Source organism: Oncorhynchus kisutch, linkage group LG22 (genome assembly GCF_002021735.2).
Source record: "Oncorhynchus kisutch isolate 150728-3 linkage group LG22, Okis_V2, whole genome shotgun sequence".
NCBI lineage: Eukaryota > Metazoa > Chordata > Actinopteri > Salmoniformes > Salmonidae > Oncorhynchus > Oncorhynchus kisutch.
Window position 1 is genome coordinate 16,643,496 of NC_034195.2, and position 18,404 is coordinate 16,661,899.

Here is an 18,404-nt window from a genome sequence, read left to right on the forward strand (position 1 = left end):
GAGAGCATCCATCTCCTTGAGCATGGAGAACCTAGCTCCTACAAGTTTTCCCTTTGCTTTAACCTGGAACAAACTGCCCAGGTCCCTACATAATTCAGCTAAATTAGCCGGGAGGCCTACATTGCCTTGCCCCACCAGCTCTACCTCCATCTCACTAATACTACGCTCGAGTTCCCCTAAATCTCTCCTTGAAACTGAGGATGAGAGAGCTGTATACTGTTGACGGAAAAGCCAAATTTGGACTTTCCCCACATCCCACCATTGACTCAGAGACTCATACACTATTGTACTCTACTCTATTATACTCTACTCATACGATAGGATGCCTGCCGAGGCCCTGGTGAAATAGACAGCCGAGCCATGGTTATGTGGTGATCCGTAAACCCCACCGGGAGAATGGTAGTGCCCAACAGCCTATTGCTCTGATTCCTGGACATGTAAAAACGTTCAAGTCGGGCTGCACTCACCCTAGCCCCAAAAACCTTCACACATGTATACTGTCTTATGTTTGGATGTTTAGTTCTCCAAACATCCACTAGGTCGAACTGATTGAATGATGTCCCTTAACACTCCCACTGACAATGAATGAGGCTCTTCCCCATTTCTATCTTTCGGAAAATCCATTGTACAGTTCCAGTCCCCGCCGATCACCAGCGTCTCCTCGGGCGCTACCTGTGAGTTCCTATCTAAGACATCCAAATAGAGCCCTCCTCTCTCTCTCCCTGTGTTAGGCACATACAAATTTATGTTGTTAATTTCTGCTTAGGAAAACCAGTTCCTAAGAAATATTGTTTGCCAACGAGAACTTACTGAACAGAGACCTCAAAGAAAAATTCTGAAAGGTTAGTCCTCTGGGTTTAGCCTGCTACATAAGTTCTGTTATACTCACAGGCATGATTCAAACAGTTTTAGAAACTTCAGAGTGTTTTCCATCCAAATCTACTAATAATATGCATATCTTAAATTCTTGGCATGAGTAGCAGGAAGTTGAAATTGGGCATGCTATTTATCCAAAAGTGAAAATGCTGCCCCCTAACCCCAAGAGGTTGTTAACTCAAACAATTTGCATAGACCAGATACCGGAGTTGATGGTGGGCGATAAACTCCTGCTAGCGTTAATAGTGCATTATGACCAAGGACCACATTTACAACTAAGCATTCATACTGTTTCGGAACATAAGTTGAAATGGACACAGTGACATCTAGGTTGCACTCAACAAATATGGCAATACCTTAACCTCTACCCACTCTGTCTGCTCTGTAGACATTTTACCCAGCTAAATGAACATCTGAGTCTGGAACAGAGACACAGAGCCAGGATTCAGATATAATCGATATGTCAGCATGTGATTGTGAGACCAGTATTTCAATCAAATCTAGCTTTTGGATGAAGCTTCTAGCATTCAAATTAATAGTTGTCTTACAGAACAAATAGGGTGTGCTTTAATGGAAGCCTCTCAAATCTAATCCAGTTAGAACCAGGAATTCCCCAGGGTAGATGTCTAGGCCCCTTGCTTTTTACATTTTTTACTAACAACATGCCACTGCCTGAGTAAATCCAGAGTGTCTGCGTATGCGGATGACTCAACACTATACATGTCAGCTACTACAGTGACTAGAATGACTGCAACACTAAACAAAGAGCTGCAGTTAGTTTCAGAGTGGGTGTCAAGTAATAAGTTAGCCCTAAAACACTCACTAAACCTTGTAATAAATCATGTGGAAATTAAGCAATTTGAGATGACTAAACTGCTTGGAGCAACCCTAAATTGTAAACTGTCATGTTCAAAACATATTGATGCATTAGTAGCTAAGAGGGGGAGAAGTCTGTCTATAATAAAGTGGTGCTCTGCCTTCTTAACAACACTATCAACAAGGCAGGTCCTACAGCAGGTCCTAACCCTAGTTTTGTCGCACCTTGACTACTGTTCAGTCGCGTGGTCAGGTGCCACAAAAAATTACTTAGGAAAACTGCAATTGGCTCAGAACAGGGCAGTACGGCTGGCCCTTGGATGTACACAGAGAGCTAATATTAATCATATGCATGTCAATCTTTCCTGCCTGAAAGTGGAGGAGAGATTGACTTTGTCACTTCTTTTATTTATGAGAGGTTGAATGAACCGAACTGTCTGTCTAAACTACTGGCACACAGCTCGGACACCCATGCATACCCCACAAGACATGCCACAAGAGGTATCGTCACTGTCCCCAAGTCAGGGCAGACTATGGGAGGCACACAGTACTACATACAGCCATGACTACATGGAACTCTATTCCACATCAAGTAACTGATGCAAGCAGTAACATTAGATTTCAAAACAGAAAAAAAACATTATGGAACAGCGGGGACTGTGAAGCAACACAAACATTGGCACAGACACATGCATACACATACGATAACATACGCACTGTACATACGAATGGATTTAGTACTGTAGATATGTGGTAGTGGTGGAATAGGGGCCTGAGGTCACACAGGGTGTTGGAAATCTGTGAAGGTATTGCAATGTTTTTAAAATTGTATAAACGGTCTTAAATTAGCTGGACCCAGGAAGAGTAGCTTCTGCTTTGGCAGCAGCTATTGGGAATCCACAATAAATACAAGTACAAATACATTACCCCATTGTTTATAACAGGAACATAAACCATGTATAACTTCAAAATATGTTCTAAAGCTGTAAACTACCTTGTCTCAGTAGGCTTATGTATTATGCTTGGTCAAATGTAGGGTTAAGGAGCAGACACAGATTACACCTAGTCCTGGACTAGAAATACTTTTTGTCTGGAGATTTTCCATTGATCTTGCTTTCTAGTCCAGGACTAGGCTTAATCTGTGTCTGGGAAAACCTCCCCATAATGTTTGATTGACTGGAAGTGGAATATGTCTTACGTGAAAAAACACATTTACATTAATAAGTAGATTAAAGGGGTAAACCTACTCTAAGAGTATGTGTTAGGCTGTTTGAGAGAGGGCTTGAATCCTAATTAAACGATCCAATGTGAGTACATCTGTTGTTGAAGTATATTAGGTCAATAAAGTACAAATCAAGCTGCTTATGCTGAAAAGCCTTGTTAGTGCATGAGTCAAATTAGCTTTTGAATTTCCTGTCTTTTTCGGCTTCAAACAAAAGCTAATATTTCACTTAAAACATTGTTTTTTTTGTATTAACACATGCTATGGATCGTGTCCCCACTTATAAATATATAAAAGCATGTTGAGTTGGTTAAGATATAAAAAATGTAAATAGACTTCTATATGAACAGGTCCCATCTTTCATTAAAAAGCAGAAAACAAATCATTCAGTCAACATTCATTACGGTAATTGACTATGGGGATATCGTCTATCTGAATGCAGCTGCCACTGTATTAACACCATTGGATGGAGTTTATCATCGTGCATTGCACTTTATTACGGGCTCAGCACACATCATTACATTTTGTATCAGGAAGTCTCGTAGATCGATGCATTGCGCTCTTTTTGTCTTAAAAGCCCTCTTGCATAAACTTCCACCAACTTCCACCTTACTTCATTGCTGATCTTCAGACGTATAAGTTACCAGACCTGGACTCAGGGATGGCTAACCCTGGAGATCCCTTCAATGTCAACAGAGTTAGGTAAATCTGCTTTTAGTTTTTTTGCACCTCATGGGGAATGATCTCCAAAACTCCTTAAAGTTGGTACCTAAAGGCAATTCATGTTTATGTTAGATGTGCTTGTTTACTGAATAATGTATTTGTTTCATGATTGTGTTTTCCTTTTTGTGTTTGCTTGTCATGCATTGTGTAATTGATTTATATACAGTAGATGTTGCATGATCTGCTTGATTTGGGGTTGTGATATTTGGCCAGTGTGTAAAGGAGTACAGACCTAGCTCATCCTAGGGCTGTGTCCAATTTGTCCTGAAGGGGACGCTGTGGGGCTATAACTTGAACCCTGCCATGGTTGCTTGCAACTATATTTCTGATTATACAGTGGGGGAAAAAGTATTTAGTCAGCCACCAATTGTGCAAGTTCTCCCACTTAAAAAGATGAGAGGCCTGTAATTTTCATCATATGTACACTTCAACTATGACAGACAAAATGAGAAAAAAAATACAGAAAATCACATTGTAGGATTTTTTATGAATTTTATTGCAAATTATGGTGGAAAAAAAGTATTTGGTCAATAACAAAAGTTTATCTCAATACTTTGTCATTGCCAACAAAGGGTATATAACAGAGGTCAAACGTTTTCTTCACAAGGTATTTTGCCCCATTCCTCCATGCAGATCTCCTCTAGAGCAGTGATGTTTTGGGGCTGTTGCTGGGCAACACGGACTTTCAATCACTCCAAAGATTTTCTATGGGGTTGAGATCTGGAGACTGGCTAGGCCACTCCAGAACCTTGAAATGCTTCTTACGAAGCCACTCCTTCGTTGCCCGGGCGGTGTGTTTGGGATCATGCTGAAAGACCCAGCCACGTTTCGTCTTCAATGCCCTTGCTGATGGAAGGAGGTTTTCACTCAAAATCTCACGATACATGGCCCCATTCATTCTTTCCTTTACACAAATCAGTCGTCCTGGTCCCTTTGCAGAAAAACAGCCCCAAAGCATGATGTTTCCACCCCCATGCTTCACAGTAGGTATGGTGTTCTTTGGATGCAACTCAGCATTCTTTGTCCTCCAAACATGACGAGTTGAGTTTTTACCAAAAAGTTCTATTTTGGTTTCATCTGACCATATGACATTCTCCCAATCTTCTTCTGGATCATCCAAATGCTCTCTAGGAAACTTCAGACGGGCCTGGACATGTACTGGCTTAAGCAGGGGCACACATCTGGCACTGCAGGATTTGAGTCCCTGGCGGCATAGTGTGTTCCTGATGGTAGGCTTTGTTACTTTGGTCCCAGCTCTCTGCAGGTCATTCACTAGGTCCCCCCGTGTGGTTCTGGGATTTTTGCTCACCGTTCTTGTGATCATTATGACCCCACGGGGTGAGATCTTGCGTGGAGCCCCAGATCGAGGGAGATTATCAGTGGTCTTGTATGTCTTCCATTTCCCAATAATTGCTCCCACAGTTGATTTCTTCAAACCAAGCTGCTTACCTATTGCAGATTCAGTCTTCCCAGCCTGGTGCAGGTCTACAATTTTGTTTCTGGTGTCATTTGACAGCTCTTTGGTCTTGGCCATAGTGGAGTTTTGAGTGTAACTGTTTGAGGTTGTGGACAGGTGTCTTTTATACTGATAACAAGTTCAAACAGGTGCCATTAATACATGTAACGAGTGGAGGACAGAGGAGCCTCGTAAAGAAGTTACAGGTCTGTGAGACCCAGAAATCTTACTTGTTTGTAGGTGACCAAATACTTATTTTCCACCATAATTTGCCAATAAATTCATGAAAAATCCTACAATGTGATTTTCTGGATTTTTTTTTTTCATTTTATCTGTCATAGTTGAAGTGTACCTATGATGAAAATTACAGGCCTCTCATCTTTTTAAGTGGGAGAACTTGCACAATTGGTGGCTGACTAAATACTTTTTTGCCCCACTGTATATGTAATTCTATGAACCACCCCTTGTATGAGTGTGCTTCCTTCCTGGGCTCAGATATGATTCAGTTGAGTTCCTGCAGTGTTCTGATGGTCAGGGGGAGTGTGTGTGTGTGTGTGTGTGTGTGTGTGTGTGTGTGTGTGTGTGTGTGTGTGTGTGTGTGTGTGTGTGTGTGTGTGTGTGTGTGTGTGTGTGTGTGTGTGTAAGTAAGAGAGAAAAGATGAATGAGTCATCTAATGCAGAGGATTCAACATTTGTTTTAATATCCGAGATGCAAGACACACACACAAACCACTCAAACTGAAGTTATACCCAGCACATCACATTTTTGCACAAATACCCATCTACATAATGACCCACACGCTCATGTACACAGTTTGTGCTATGTGTTACTATCTATTTTAGGCTGAGTTGATGCATGTGTGGCATAGAAGATATGTGTTACACTCATTCAGTCACGTATCCAAGTGTAATATGAATCAGAGCTTAAACCACACACACACTTAACATTGCTGATACACATCCATACATTTCATACTGCAAACACAATTACACACTCGCTATTAACAACATTCTCAGTTTCTCTTTTTTGCTCTCTATTTGAGAGGCATGGATTAGAGACAAAACAGAGCCCTCAGCTCCGAAGATTAAAAAAAAGAGACTTCCTCTGGTGGTTGCTATGGAAACGGTTTCCTCTTTCCATATAAAGGGAGGGCAGCCATTTAAGGTGGCTCACGCCAAGGGGAGAAAATAAGGATATTTAAGGTAGTTCTTTGGAGGGGGAGGGGGAAGCAGTAAATGGTACCCTATTCCCTATATAGCTCTCTCTATATCTCTCTCTCTATATCTAATGAAAATGGCAGAGATTCAAGGTGGTTTGATGTAGTTGATGTAATCAATTCAGCCAGAGAATTCTGTGTTTATTTGGATCCCCATTAGCTTTTTGCAGAGGCAGCAGCTATTCTTCCTGTGGTCCACAAAAAAAAATACAACGACAAGCAACAAAACACTGGTACACTGACAGACAACAAATCGGACGCAAAGGATTTACTTCAGACACCGGACAAGACCCAAATCCCAGTCATTCAGATGAAGAGGAGATTTAGGGGTCGTAGGTTGCGGTGTCTTGTAAGAATCCGAAGGCCAGTGCGTACCCCCCTTCTACCACCAGTCCTATTAGCCAACTCACAGGAAGATCATTGGATAATAAACTGGATGAGCTCTGATCAAGACTATCCTACCAACGGGACATTAAGGCTAGTGAGACAACTTCCGGTGAAACTGGAGGGCGCACAATTCAAATAAATTATCATAAAAAGTATGGATATTATACATTTAGGTACATACAAGTGTCATATTGGTTTAAAGCTTACATTCTTGTTAATCTTACTGCACTGTCCAATTTACAGTAACCATTACAGTGAAAGCATGCCATGCGATTGTTTGAGGATGGCGCCCCACATCAAAATATTTTTCCACCGGCACAGGTTTCACAAATAGCGATGAAATATTCATTTACTATTTAAAAATCTTCCTCTGATTTGTCATCCTAAAGGGACCCAGCTATAACATGTAGTGTAGTTTTGTTAGATAAAATCCTTCTTTATATCCCAAAAAGTCACTTTAGTTGGTGCCATCGATTTGAATTATCCACTAGTTCAACATGCCAAGATAGGAATCCTAAAATCCACACCTAAACGTTGTTTCAACAAGTCAAAATATATTTCTATTTAATCCTCAGATACTCTAAAATGTAATTAAACTATAATATTTCATACGGAAAGAAGTATGTTCAATAGGAAAACGATATTAGCAGGTGTGTCCTCTTCATCGCGCACGCATACATGGATTTCCAAGTCTGCGTCCCTGTAGTAACTCATATTTCTTACTCGTTTTGGAAGAAACAAGCCTGAAACCTTGAACAAAGACTACTGACACCCAGTGGAAGACATAGGAATTGCACACTGGAAGATAGATTTAATCATTTCCCCATACGTTCCATTAGAAGAGCATGGGCTCTCAAAAAAAATACATTTCCGGTTGGTTTTCGGAAGCTTAAGAAATCCCGCTATGCCCTCTGAAGAACAATCAAATGGGCATTGCCTCAATACGGGACAAAGTGGCAATAAGGGACAAACTGTTACGGACTACAAAGGGAAGTACAGCCGCAAGCTGCCCAGTGACACAAGCCTACCAGACGAGCTAAATGACTTATGCGCGCTTCGAGGCAAGCAACACTGAAGCATAAATGAGAGCACCAGCTGTTCCAGATGATTACGCTGATGTGAGTAAGACCCTTAACTTCTCTAGGGTAGGGGGCACTATTTTCACCTCCAGACGAAAAACATGCCCAAAGTAAACTGCCTGCTACTCAGGCTCAGAAGCTAGGATATGCATATAATTGGTAGATTTGGATAGAAAACACTAAAGTTTCCAAAACTGTTAAAATAGTGTCTGTGAGTATAACAGAACTGATTTGGCAGGCGAAAACCTGAGAAAAAATCCATCCAGGAAGTAGGATTTCTTTTTTGAGAGAGAGTTTTCTAGTCAATGCCATTACAGTATCCATTGACTTAGGACTCAATTGCCCTTCCACTAGATGTCAGTCTTTAGAAATAGTTTAAGGCTTGTATTCTAAAAAATGAGGGAGTAAGAGCACTCAAAGGCTGGACCCTAGTGTCACAGAGCTTTTTTATGCGCTATCCCGAGAGTGCGCCTTTCTTGTTTACCTTTTATATTGACGACGTTATTGTCAGGTTGAAATATTATTGATAATTTAGGCTAAAAACAACCTGAGGATTGAATATAAACATCCTTTGACATGTTTCTATGAACTTTACAGATACTATTTGGATTTTCCGTCTGGCTGTTGTGACTCCGTTTGAGCCTGTGGATTACTGAAGAAAATGAACAAAAACTAAGGTTTTTGGATATAAAGATAGACTTTATCGAACAAAACAAACATTTATTGAGTAAATGGGAGTCTTGTGAGTGCACCGATATGAAGATCATCAAAGGTAAGAGATACATTTTATCACTATTTCTGAATTGTGTAACTCTTCTACTTGGCTGGTTGCTGTTTGTAATGATTTGTCTGCTGGGCGCTGTTCTCAGCTAATCGCATGGTATGCTTTCGCCATAAAGCCTTTTTGAAATCTGACACCATGGTTGGATTAACAAGAAGTTCATCTTTAAACCGATGTATAACAGTGGTATGTTTCATGAATTTTTATAATGAGTTTTTCTGGTTTTTGAATTTGGCGCTCTCGAATTTCACTGGATGTTGATCAGGTGGGACTCTACCGTGAGAATAAACAGGTCAATATTTATAAGGCTACAGGGCTAGGCAGATTATCAGGACGTGTACTCTGAGCATTCTTTGACCAACTGGCATGTGTCTTCACTGACATTTTCAACCTGTCCCTGACCGAGTCTGTAATACCAACATTTTTCAAGAAGACCACCTAAATGACCTACCTAAATGACTACTGACCCGTAGCACTCACGTCTGTAGCCATGAAGTGCTTTGAAAGGCTGGTCATGGCTCACACCAATACCATTATCAAGAAACCCTAGACCCACTCCAATTTGCATAACACATAAACAGATCCACAGATGATGCAATCTCGCCTGCACTCCACACTGCCTTTTTCCACTTGGACAAAAGGAACTCCTATATGAGAATGCTATTAATTGACTAAAGCTCAGCGTTCAACACTGTAGTGTCCTCAAAGCTCCACACTAAGCTAAGGACACTGGGACTAAGCACCTCCCTCTGCAGTGGGATCCTGGACTTCCTGACGGCCGCCCCCAGGTGGTAAGGGTAGGTAACAACACATCTTCCGGCGCCGACAGAGATGGCCGCCTCGCTTCGCGTTCCTAGGAAACTATGCAGTTTTTTGTTTTTTTACGTGTTATTTCTTACATTAGTACCCCAGGTCATCTTAGGTTTCATTACATACAGTCGAGAAGAACTACTGAATATAAGATCAGCGTCAACTCACCATCAGTACGACCAAGAATATGATTTTCACGAAGCGGATCCTGTGTTCTGCCTTTCAACCAGGACAACGGAATGGATCCCAGCCGGCGACCCAAAAAAACGACTCCGTAAAAGAGGGAAACGAGGCGGTCTTCTGGTCAGACTCCGGAGACGGGCACATCATGCACGGGCACATCATGCATCTCTTGACAACAAGGTTGATGAAATACGAGCAAGGGTAGCATTCCAGAGGGACATCAGAGACTGTAACGTTCTTTGCTTCACGGAAACATGGCTCACTGGAGAGACGCTATCGGAGGCGGTGCAGCCAGCGGCTTTCTCCACGCATCGCGCCGACAGAAACAAACATCTTTCTGGTAAGAAGAGGGGCGGGGGCATATGCCTTATGGCTAACGAGACGTGGTGTGATCACAGAAACATACAGGAAATCAAATCCTTCTGTTCACCTGATTTAGAATTCCTCACAATCAAATGTTTACCGCATTATCTACCAAGAGAATTCTCTTCGATTATAATCACAGCCGTATATATTCCCCCCCAAGCAGACACATCGATGGCTCTGAACAAACTTTATTTGACTCTTTGCAAACTGGAATCCATACATCCTGAGGCTGCATTCATTGTAGCTGGGGATTTTAACAAGGCTAATCTGAAAACAAGACTCCCTAAATTGTATCAGCATATCGATTGCGCAACCAGGGCTGAAAAAACCTTGGATCATTGTTACTCTAACTTCCACGACGCATATAAGGCCCTGCCCCGCCCTCCTTTCGGAAAAGCTGACCACGACTCCATTTTGCTTATCCCTGCCTACAGACAGAAACTAAAACAAGAAGCTCCCACGCTGAGGTCTGTCCAACGCTGGTCCGACAGAGCTGATTCCACACTCCAAGACTGCTTCCATCACGTGGACTGGGATATGTTTCGTATTGCGTCAGATAACAACATTGCCCGCTTTGAGGACAATACAGTGCCACTGATACAGCCTGCAACGAAAACATGCGGACTCTCCTTCACTGCAGCCGAGGTGAGTAAAACATTTAAACGTGTTAACCCTCGCAAGGCTGCAGGCCCAGACGGCATCCCCAGCCGCGCCCTCAGAGCATGCGCAGACCAGCTGGCCGGTGTGTTCACGGACATATTCAATCAATCCCTATACCAGTCTGCTGTTCCCACATGCTTCAAGAGGGCCACCATTGTTCCTGTTCCCAAGAAAGCTAAGATAACTGAGCTAAACGAGCACACACTTCCGTCATCATGAAGTGCTTTGAGAGACTAGTCAAGGACCATATCACCTCCACCCTACCTGACACCCTAGACCCACTCCAATTTGCTTACCGCCTAAATAGGTCCACAGACGATGCAATCTCAACCACACTGCACACTGCCCTAACCCATCTGGACAAGAGGAATACCTATGTGAGAATGCTGTTCATCGACTACAGCTCGGCATTCAACACCATAGTACACTCCAAGCTCTGCATCAAGCTCGAGACCCTGGGTCTCGACCCCGCCCTGTGCAACTGGGTACTGAACTTCCTGACGGGCCGCCCCCAGGTGGTGAGGGTAGGCAACAACATCTCCACCCCGCTGATCCTCAACACTGGGGCCCCACAAGGGTGCGTTCTGAGCCCTCTCCTGTACTCCCTGTTCACCCACGACTGCGTGGCCACGCACGCCTCCAACTCAATCATCAAGTTTGCGGACGACACAACAGTGGTAGGCTTGATCACCAACAACGACGAGACGGCCTACAGGGAGGAGGTGAGGGCCCTCGGAGTGTGGTGTCAGGAAAATAACCTCACACTCAACGTCAACAAAACTAAGGAGATGATTGTGGACTTCAGGAAACAGCAGAGGGAACACCCCCCTATCCACATCGATGGAACAGTAGTGGAGAGGGTAGTAAGTTTTAAGTTCCTCGGCATACACATCACAGACAAACTGGAAGAAGTGAACAACAACAAAAAAAGAGACTTCTATGGACTATTTTAAATGTAAAAGAAATACAATTATGTACAATAATGACCAACACTGCATCTCTTAAAGTAAGAGCAAGCTTCATATTTCCTTTTTTTTTTTTTTTTTTTTCTTTTTGAAAGTCTATATATATAAAAAATATTTAAATAAATAAATAAAAAGTCCACTCACACAGACAGCATCGTGAAGAAGGCGCAGCAGCGCCTCTTCAACCTCAGGAGGCTGAAGAAATTCGGCTTGTCACCAAAAGCACTCACAAACTTCTACAGATGCACAATCGAGAGCATCCTGGCGGGCTGTATCACCGCCTGGTATGGCAACTGCTCCGCCCACAACCGTAAGGCTCTCCAGAGGGTAGTGAGGTCTGCACAACGCATCACAGGGGGCAAACTACCTGCCCTCCAGGACACCTACACCACCCGATGTTACAGGAAGACCATAAAGATCAAGGACAACAACCACCCGAGCCACTGCCTGTTCACCCCGCTATCATCCAGAAGGCGAGGTCAGTACAGGTACATCAAAGCTGAGACTGAAAAACAGCTTCTATCTCAAGGCCATCAGACTGTTAAACAGCCACCACTAACATTGAGTGGCTGCTGCCAACACACTGACTCAACTCCAGCCACTTTAATAATGGGAATTGATGGGAAATTATGTAAAATATATCACTAGCAACTTTAAACAATGCTACCTAATATAATGTTTACATACCCTACATTATTCATCTCATATGTATACATATATACTGTACTCTATATCATCTACTGCGTCCTTATGTAATACATAGCCACTTTAACTATGCCACTTTGTTTACATACTCATCTCATATGTATATACTGTACTCGATACCATCTACTGTATCTTGCCTATGCTGCTCTGTACCATCACTCATTCATATATCTTTATGTACATATTCTTTATCCCCTTACACTGTGTATAAGACAGTATTTTGTTTTTTAATTGTTAGTTAGATTACTTGGTTATTACTGCATTGTCGGAACTAGAAGCACAAGCATTTCGCTACACTCGCATTAACATCATGTGTGCTAACCGTGTGTATGTGACAAATAAAATTTGATTTGATTTGATCTGCCACGCTGACCCTCAGCACGCCCCCCCCCCCGAGGGGCCCCGTGTTAAGTCCCCACCTGTACTCCCTGTTCACTCATGACTGCATGGCCAGGCACGACTCCAACACCATCATTAAGTTTTCCAAAGACACAACAGTGGTAGGTCTGATCACCGATAATGATGAAACCTACAGGGAGGAGGTCAGAGACCTGACAGTGTGGTGCCAGGATAACCAGTACCCCCTCTATATAGCCTCATCACTGTTATTTTATTGTTGACCTTTAATTATTAGTTATTTTTCTATTTTCTTAATCTTTCCATTTATTTATTATTTACTTCAGTTTATTAATTAAATACTTTAACACGTATTGTTTCTTAAAACTGCTTTTTTGGTTTAGGGCTTGTAATTATCCATCTCACCCACCTATCGTTCCTAACCCGACTTCCATACCCACTATTCTATCCCCCCATCTCAATCCACCTGACCCTGCCGCCAGCCTGCCACAGCACCGTTGTTTCTACTGCCATGACATAATTTATAGTGTCAGTGCCAGAAACACACGCGTGCGTGTCTTCACATGAAGAAAAGCGAGAGATGCTGCATATACACAGGTAACATGGCAAGGAGACTGGGGACTAATGTATGGTTAAACAGTACAAATACCACCTACGCAGATCGATCAGGATGGCGAGACAAGTATAAGGACAAAGTGGAGGAGCAATGCAGCAGGCGTACACAAGGCGTATGTGGCAGGGGCTTCTAACGATCATGGATTATAAACAGAAAACCAGTCACTTTGCGGACACCAACCTACCGGACAAGATAAACACCTTTTTCTCCCCACTTCGAGCATAACGACTGAGCTGCCGAGGAGAGCCCCTGAGGACAACAAGGGCTACATGCTTACTGTCTTCACAGAGGACCTACAGTTGAAGTCGGAAGTTTACATACACTTAGGTTGGAGTCATTAAAACTCATTTTTCAACCACTCCACAAATTTTTGTGGAGTGGTTGTTTCACTGAATCACAAATCCAGTGGGTCAGAAGTGTACATGCACTAAGTCGACTGCCTTTAAACTGCTTTGAAAATTCCAGAAAATTATGTCATGGCTTTAGAATCTTCTGATAGGCTAATTGACATCATTTGAGTCAATTGGAGGTGTAACTGTGGATGTATTTCAAGGTCTACATTCAAACTCAGTGCCTCTTTGCTTGATATCATGGGAAAATCAAAAGAAATCAGCCAAGACCTCAGAAGAAGAAAATGTAGACCTCCACAAGTCTGGTTCATCCGTGAGAGCAATTTCCAAACACCTGAAGGTACCACGTTCATCTGTACAAACAATAGTACGCAAGTATAATCACCATGGGACCACACAGCCGTCATGCCGCTCCGGAAGGAGACGCATTCTGTCTCCTAGAGATGAACGTACTTTGGTGCGAAAAGTGCAAATCAATCCCAGAACAACAGCAAAAGGACCTTGTGAAGATGCTGGAGGAAACAGGTACAAAAGTATCTTTATCCACAGAACAAGTCCTACATCATCATTACGTTTGCAGACGATACAACAGTGGTAGGCCTGATCCCCGACAAGACAGTCTATACTATAGACTCAATCGGGAGAAGGTCAGAGACCCTGCCGTGTGGTGCCAGAATAACAACGTATCCCTCAACGTAACCAAGACTAAGGAGATGATTGTGGACTACAGAAAAAGGAGGACCGAACACGTCCCATTCTCATTGACGGGGCTGTAGTGGAGCAGGTTGACAGCTTCAAGTTTCTCGGTGTCCACATCAACAACAAACTAGAATGGTCCAAACACGCCAAGACAGTCGTGAAGAGGGCACGCCAAAGCCTATTCCTCCTCAGGAAACTAAAAAGATTTGGCATGGGTCCTGAGATCCTCAAATGGTTCTACAGCTGCCTGGTATGGCAATTGCTCGGCCTCTGACCGCAAGGCACAGAGGGTAGTGCGTACGGCCCAGTACATCACTGGGGCAAAGCTGCCTGCCATCCAGGAGCTCTACACCATGTGGTGTCAGAGGAAAGCCCTAAGAATGGTCAAAGACCCCAGCCACCCCAGTCATAGACTGTTCTTTTTACTACCACGTGGCAAGCGGTACCGGAGTGCCAAGTTTAGGACAAAAAGGCTTCTCAACAGTTTTTACCCCCAAGCCATAAGACTCCTGAACAGGTAATCAAATGGCTACCAGGACTATGTGCATTGTGCGTCCCCCCCCCCCAAACACTCTTTTTACACTGCTACTACTGTCTGTTTATCATATATGCATATTGACTTTAACTATACATTCATGTACATGCTACCTCAATTGGGCCGACCAACCAGTCCCAGCATTGTGTCCCGCCACCCACCCCTGCCAAACCCTCTTTTATGCTACTGCTACTCTCTGTTCATCGTACATGCACAGTCACTTTAACCATATCTATATGTACGTACTACCTTAATCAGCCTGACTAACCGGTGTCTGCATGTAGCCTCGCTACTTTTATAGCCTAGATACTGTATATAGCCTGTCTTTTTACTGTCGTGTTATTTCCTTACTTACCTATTGTTCACCTAACACCTTTTTTGCACTATTGGTTAGAGCCTGTCTGAGAAATCTGAATCTCTACATTTAATTTTAGGTCAAAAAAATATTCAAAAGCAATAGCAGTGGTTTTATACAGTGGATAATAGCTCAGAATCATTTATGTTCAATTTCTTCAAATAACCAGGTTTCTATCCAACCATTTCATGCAGATTAATTACCTGACGCATTTATTTTTTTAAACTCATGATGGAACACAACTTATGCACACCCTCAACACCATGGTGTCATATGTGCTTTATATAGGCCTATTTTGCATTTTGTAGAAACAAATAGAATATTCTATAATTGTGGTACAACAAAGGTAAACTATTCTGCATACAGGTCAACACCTGTTGAATTCGGCATTCGTGACAAATAAACTTTGATTTGTATATGACATAATCTGAAAGGCCGCTCAGCAAGGAAGAAGCCACTGCTCCAAAACTGCCATAAAAAAGCCAGGCTACGGTTTGCAACTGCACATGGGGACAAAGATCGTACTTTTTGTAGAAATGTCCTCTGGTCTGATGAAACAAAAATAGAACTGTTTGGCCATAATGACCATTGTTATGTTTGGAGGGAAAAAAGGAATGCTTGCAAGCCGAAGAACACCATCCCCACCGTGAAGCACGGAGCATCATGTTGTGGGGGTGTTTCGCTGTAGGAGGGACTGGTGCATTTCACAAAATATCATGAGGAAAGGAAAATTATGTGGATATATGGAAGCAACATCAAGATATCAGTCAGGAAGTTAAAGCTTGGTCGCAAATGGGTCTTCCAAATGGACAATGACCCTAAGCATTCTTCCAAAGTTGTGGCAAAATGGCTTAAGGACAACAAAGTCAAGGTATTGAAATGGCCATCACAAAGCCCTGACCTCAATCCCATAGAAAATGTGTGGGCATAACTGAAAAAGCATGTGCGAGCAAGGAGGCCTACAAACCTGACTCAGTTACACCAGCTATATCAGGAGGAATGGGCCAACTTATTGTGGGAAGCTTGTGGAAGGATACCGGAGACAGTTGACCCAAGTTAAGCATTTTAAAGGCAATACTACCAAATACTAGTTTAGTATGTAAACATCTGACCCACTGGGAATGTGATTTAAGAAATAAAAGCTGAAATAAATCCTTCTCTCTACTATTTTTCAGGAAATTGTTATGAGGATTAAATGTCAGGAATTGTGAAAAACTGAGTTTAAATGTATTTGGATAAGGTGTATGTAAACTTCCGACTTCAACTGTATGTAAGTCATTCAAGCGTGTTAACCCTCGCAGACGGTATCCATAACCCTCAAAGCTGATAAGTTCTGGCATTTTCCACTATCATCCATGTGCCCAAGAAAGGGAAAGTAACTGAACTGACTAAATACTTTGAGAGGCTAGTCAAAGACCACCTCCCTCCCCAACACACACAACCCTCCCCTATTCATCTACTGCCCTGACAGATCCATGGACGACGCAATCGCTATTGCACTGCAGTGTCCTCACCCACCTGTACAAAAATAATGCGGATGAGGATGCTGTTTGTCAACTACTGCTCGACCTTCATTACCATAGTGCCCTCTAAGCTCATCACAAAGCTCACGACCTTCGGACTAAACTCTTCCCCATGCAACTGGGTCCTGAGATGCCTGATGGGCCACCTACAGGTGGTGAAGTCAAGCAACATTACCTCCTTCACACTGATCCTCAACACGGGGGCCCCACAAGTGTGCATCCTTAGTACCCTCCTGTACTCCCTGTATACCCACGATTGCTTGGCCTCACACAGTTCCAACTCCACCATCAAGTTCTCTGACAATACACAACAGTAGTAGGCCTGATCACCAACAACAACGAGATGGCTTACAGAGAGGAGGTAGGCACTTTTACCTCGTCAGCTCAGGGATTCGATCTAGTAACCTTTCGTTACTGGCCCAACGCTCTATTCACTAGGCTACCTGTCACCCCAATAACAAACACACAGAAGTTTGGGGTTACTTAGAAATGTCCTTGTTTTTGAAAGAATAGCAATTTTTTGGTACATTTAAAGTAACATCAATTTGATCAGAAATACAGTGTAGACATTGTTAATGTTGTGAATGACTATTGTAGCTGGAAACGGCAGATTTTTAATGGAATATCTACATAGGCGTACAGAGGCCCATTATCAGCAACCATCACTCCTGTGTTCCAATGGCACGTTGTGATAGCTAATCCATCAACAATAGTCATTTACAACATAAACAATGTCTACACTGTATTTCTGATCAATTTGATGTCATTTTAATGGACAAAAGAATGTGCTTTTCTTTCAAAAACAAGGACATTTCTAAGTGACCCTAAACTTTTGAACGGTGGTGTCTAATATGTTATTTTTATTGTTTCATTCACTTCTCACTTACCTCCCTGCTGTTCCCTTATGGACATTCTATCCATTTTGTTTTCATTTAACTATTTGCTCAATCCAGTACCTGGAAAAGGGGCATTCTTGAATGTGGGCTTGTCCCTGCCAAATAGTTCCTTCGCTCTTTAAAAAGCAAATCCCCTCTCTCCTAATACACTATTTCTTTCTTCCTTCTGTCCAGAGCTGCCATATGGCTGGGAGAAGATTGATGACCCCATCTATGGCAGTTACTACGTAGAGTAAGTCCCCCCACAAACAGAAAACATTCCCAGGACATTAGCTAACATTCTCATTAACTTCTAATCAGGTTTTGATCTAACATTAGGATGATACAGTAAAATTAGCAGAAAAAAATGTTTCTAAGGACATTCCCAAGACATTAGCAAACATTCCCATTCGGTTCAGGTCTAGCATTATAATATTCAACAAACATTTTAAGAATGTTCAACAATGCATTTCCACTATGGAAATGCATTTCTGTCATAATTAGTTACACTGTAACTAATAGTTACTAGTGGCAAGTAAGTTTATTTTTGTATTTTCTTCTATTGAATTTTTACTCCTTTATCCCCAATTTCGTGATATCCAAGTGGTAGTTAGCCTTGTCCTATCGCTGCAACTCCCCTACGGACTCTGGAGAGGCGAAGGTCGAGTCATTCGTCCTCCAAAACACGGCCCTGTTAACACTGCTCGCTTAACCCGGAAGCCAGCCACACCAATGTGTCGGAGGAGACACTGTACAACCGAAGTCAGCGTGCATGCATCCGGCCCGCCATAGAGTAGCTAGAGCACGATAGGACAAGGACATCCTGACAAAGCCTGAGACCTAACCCT

The 18,404-nt window shown here is 42.6% G+C and overlaps 1 protein-coding gene across 5 annotated transcripts in view; it reads left to right on the top strand.

The window, feature by feature from the left end:
• Positions 1-18,404, top strand: part of LOC109867612 (membrane-associated guanylate kinase, WW and PDZ domain-containing protein 2) — a 297,617-nt gene that overhangs the window by 142,279 nt on the left and 136,934 nt on the right. For all 5 annotated transcript variants that reach the window (XM_031801801.1, XM_031801802.1, XM_031801800.1 and 2 more), the window contains exon 7: positions 17,752-17,809. In XM_031801801.1, the coding sequence (XP_031657661.1) occupies positions 17,752-17,809 (58 nt within the window). The remainder of the gene's footprint in view (positions 1-17,751; positions 17,810-18,404) is intronic.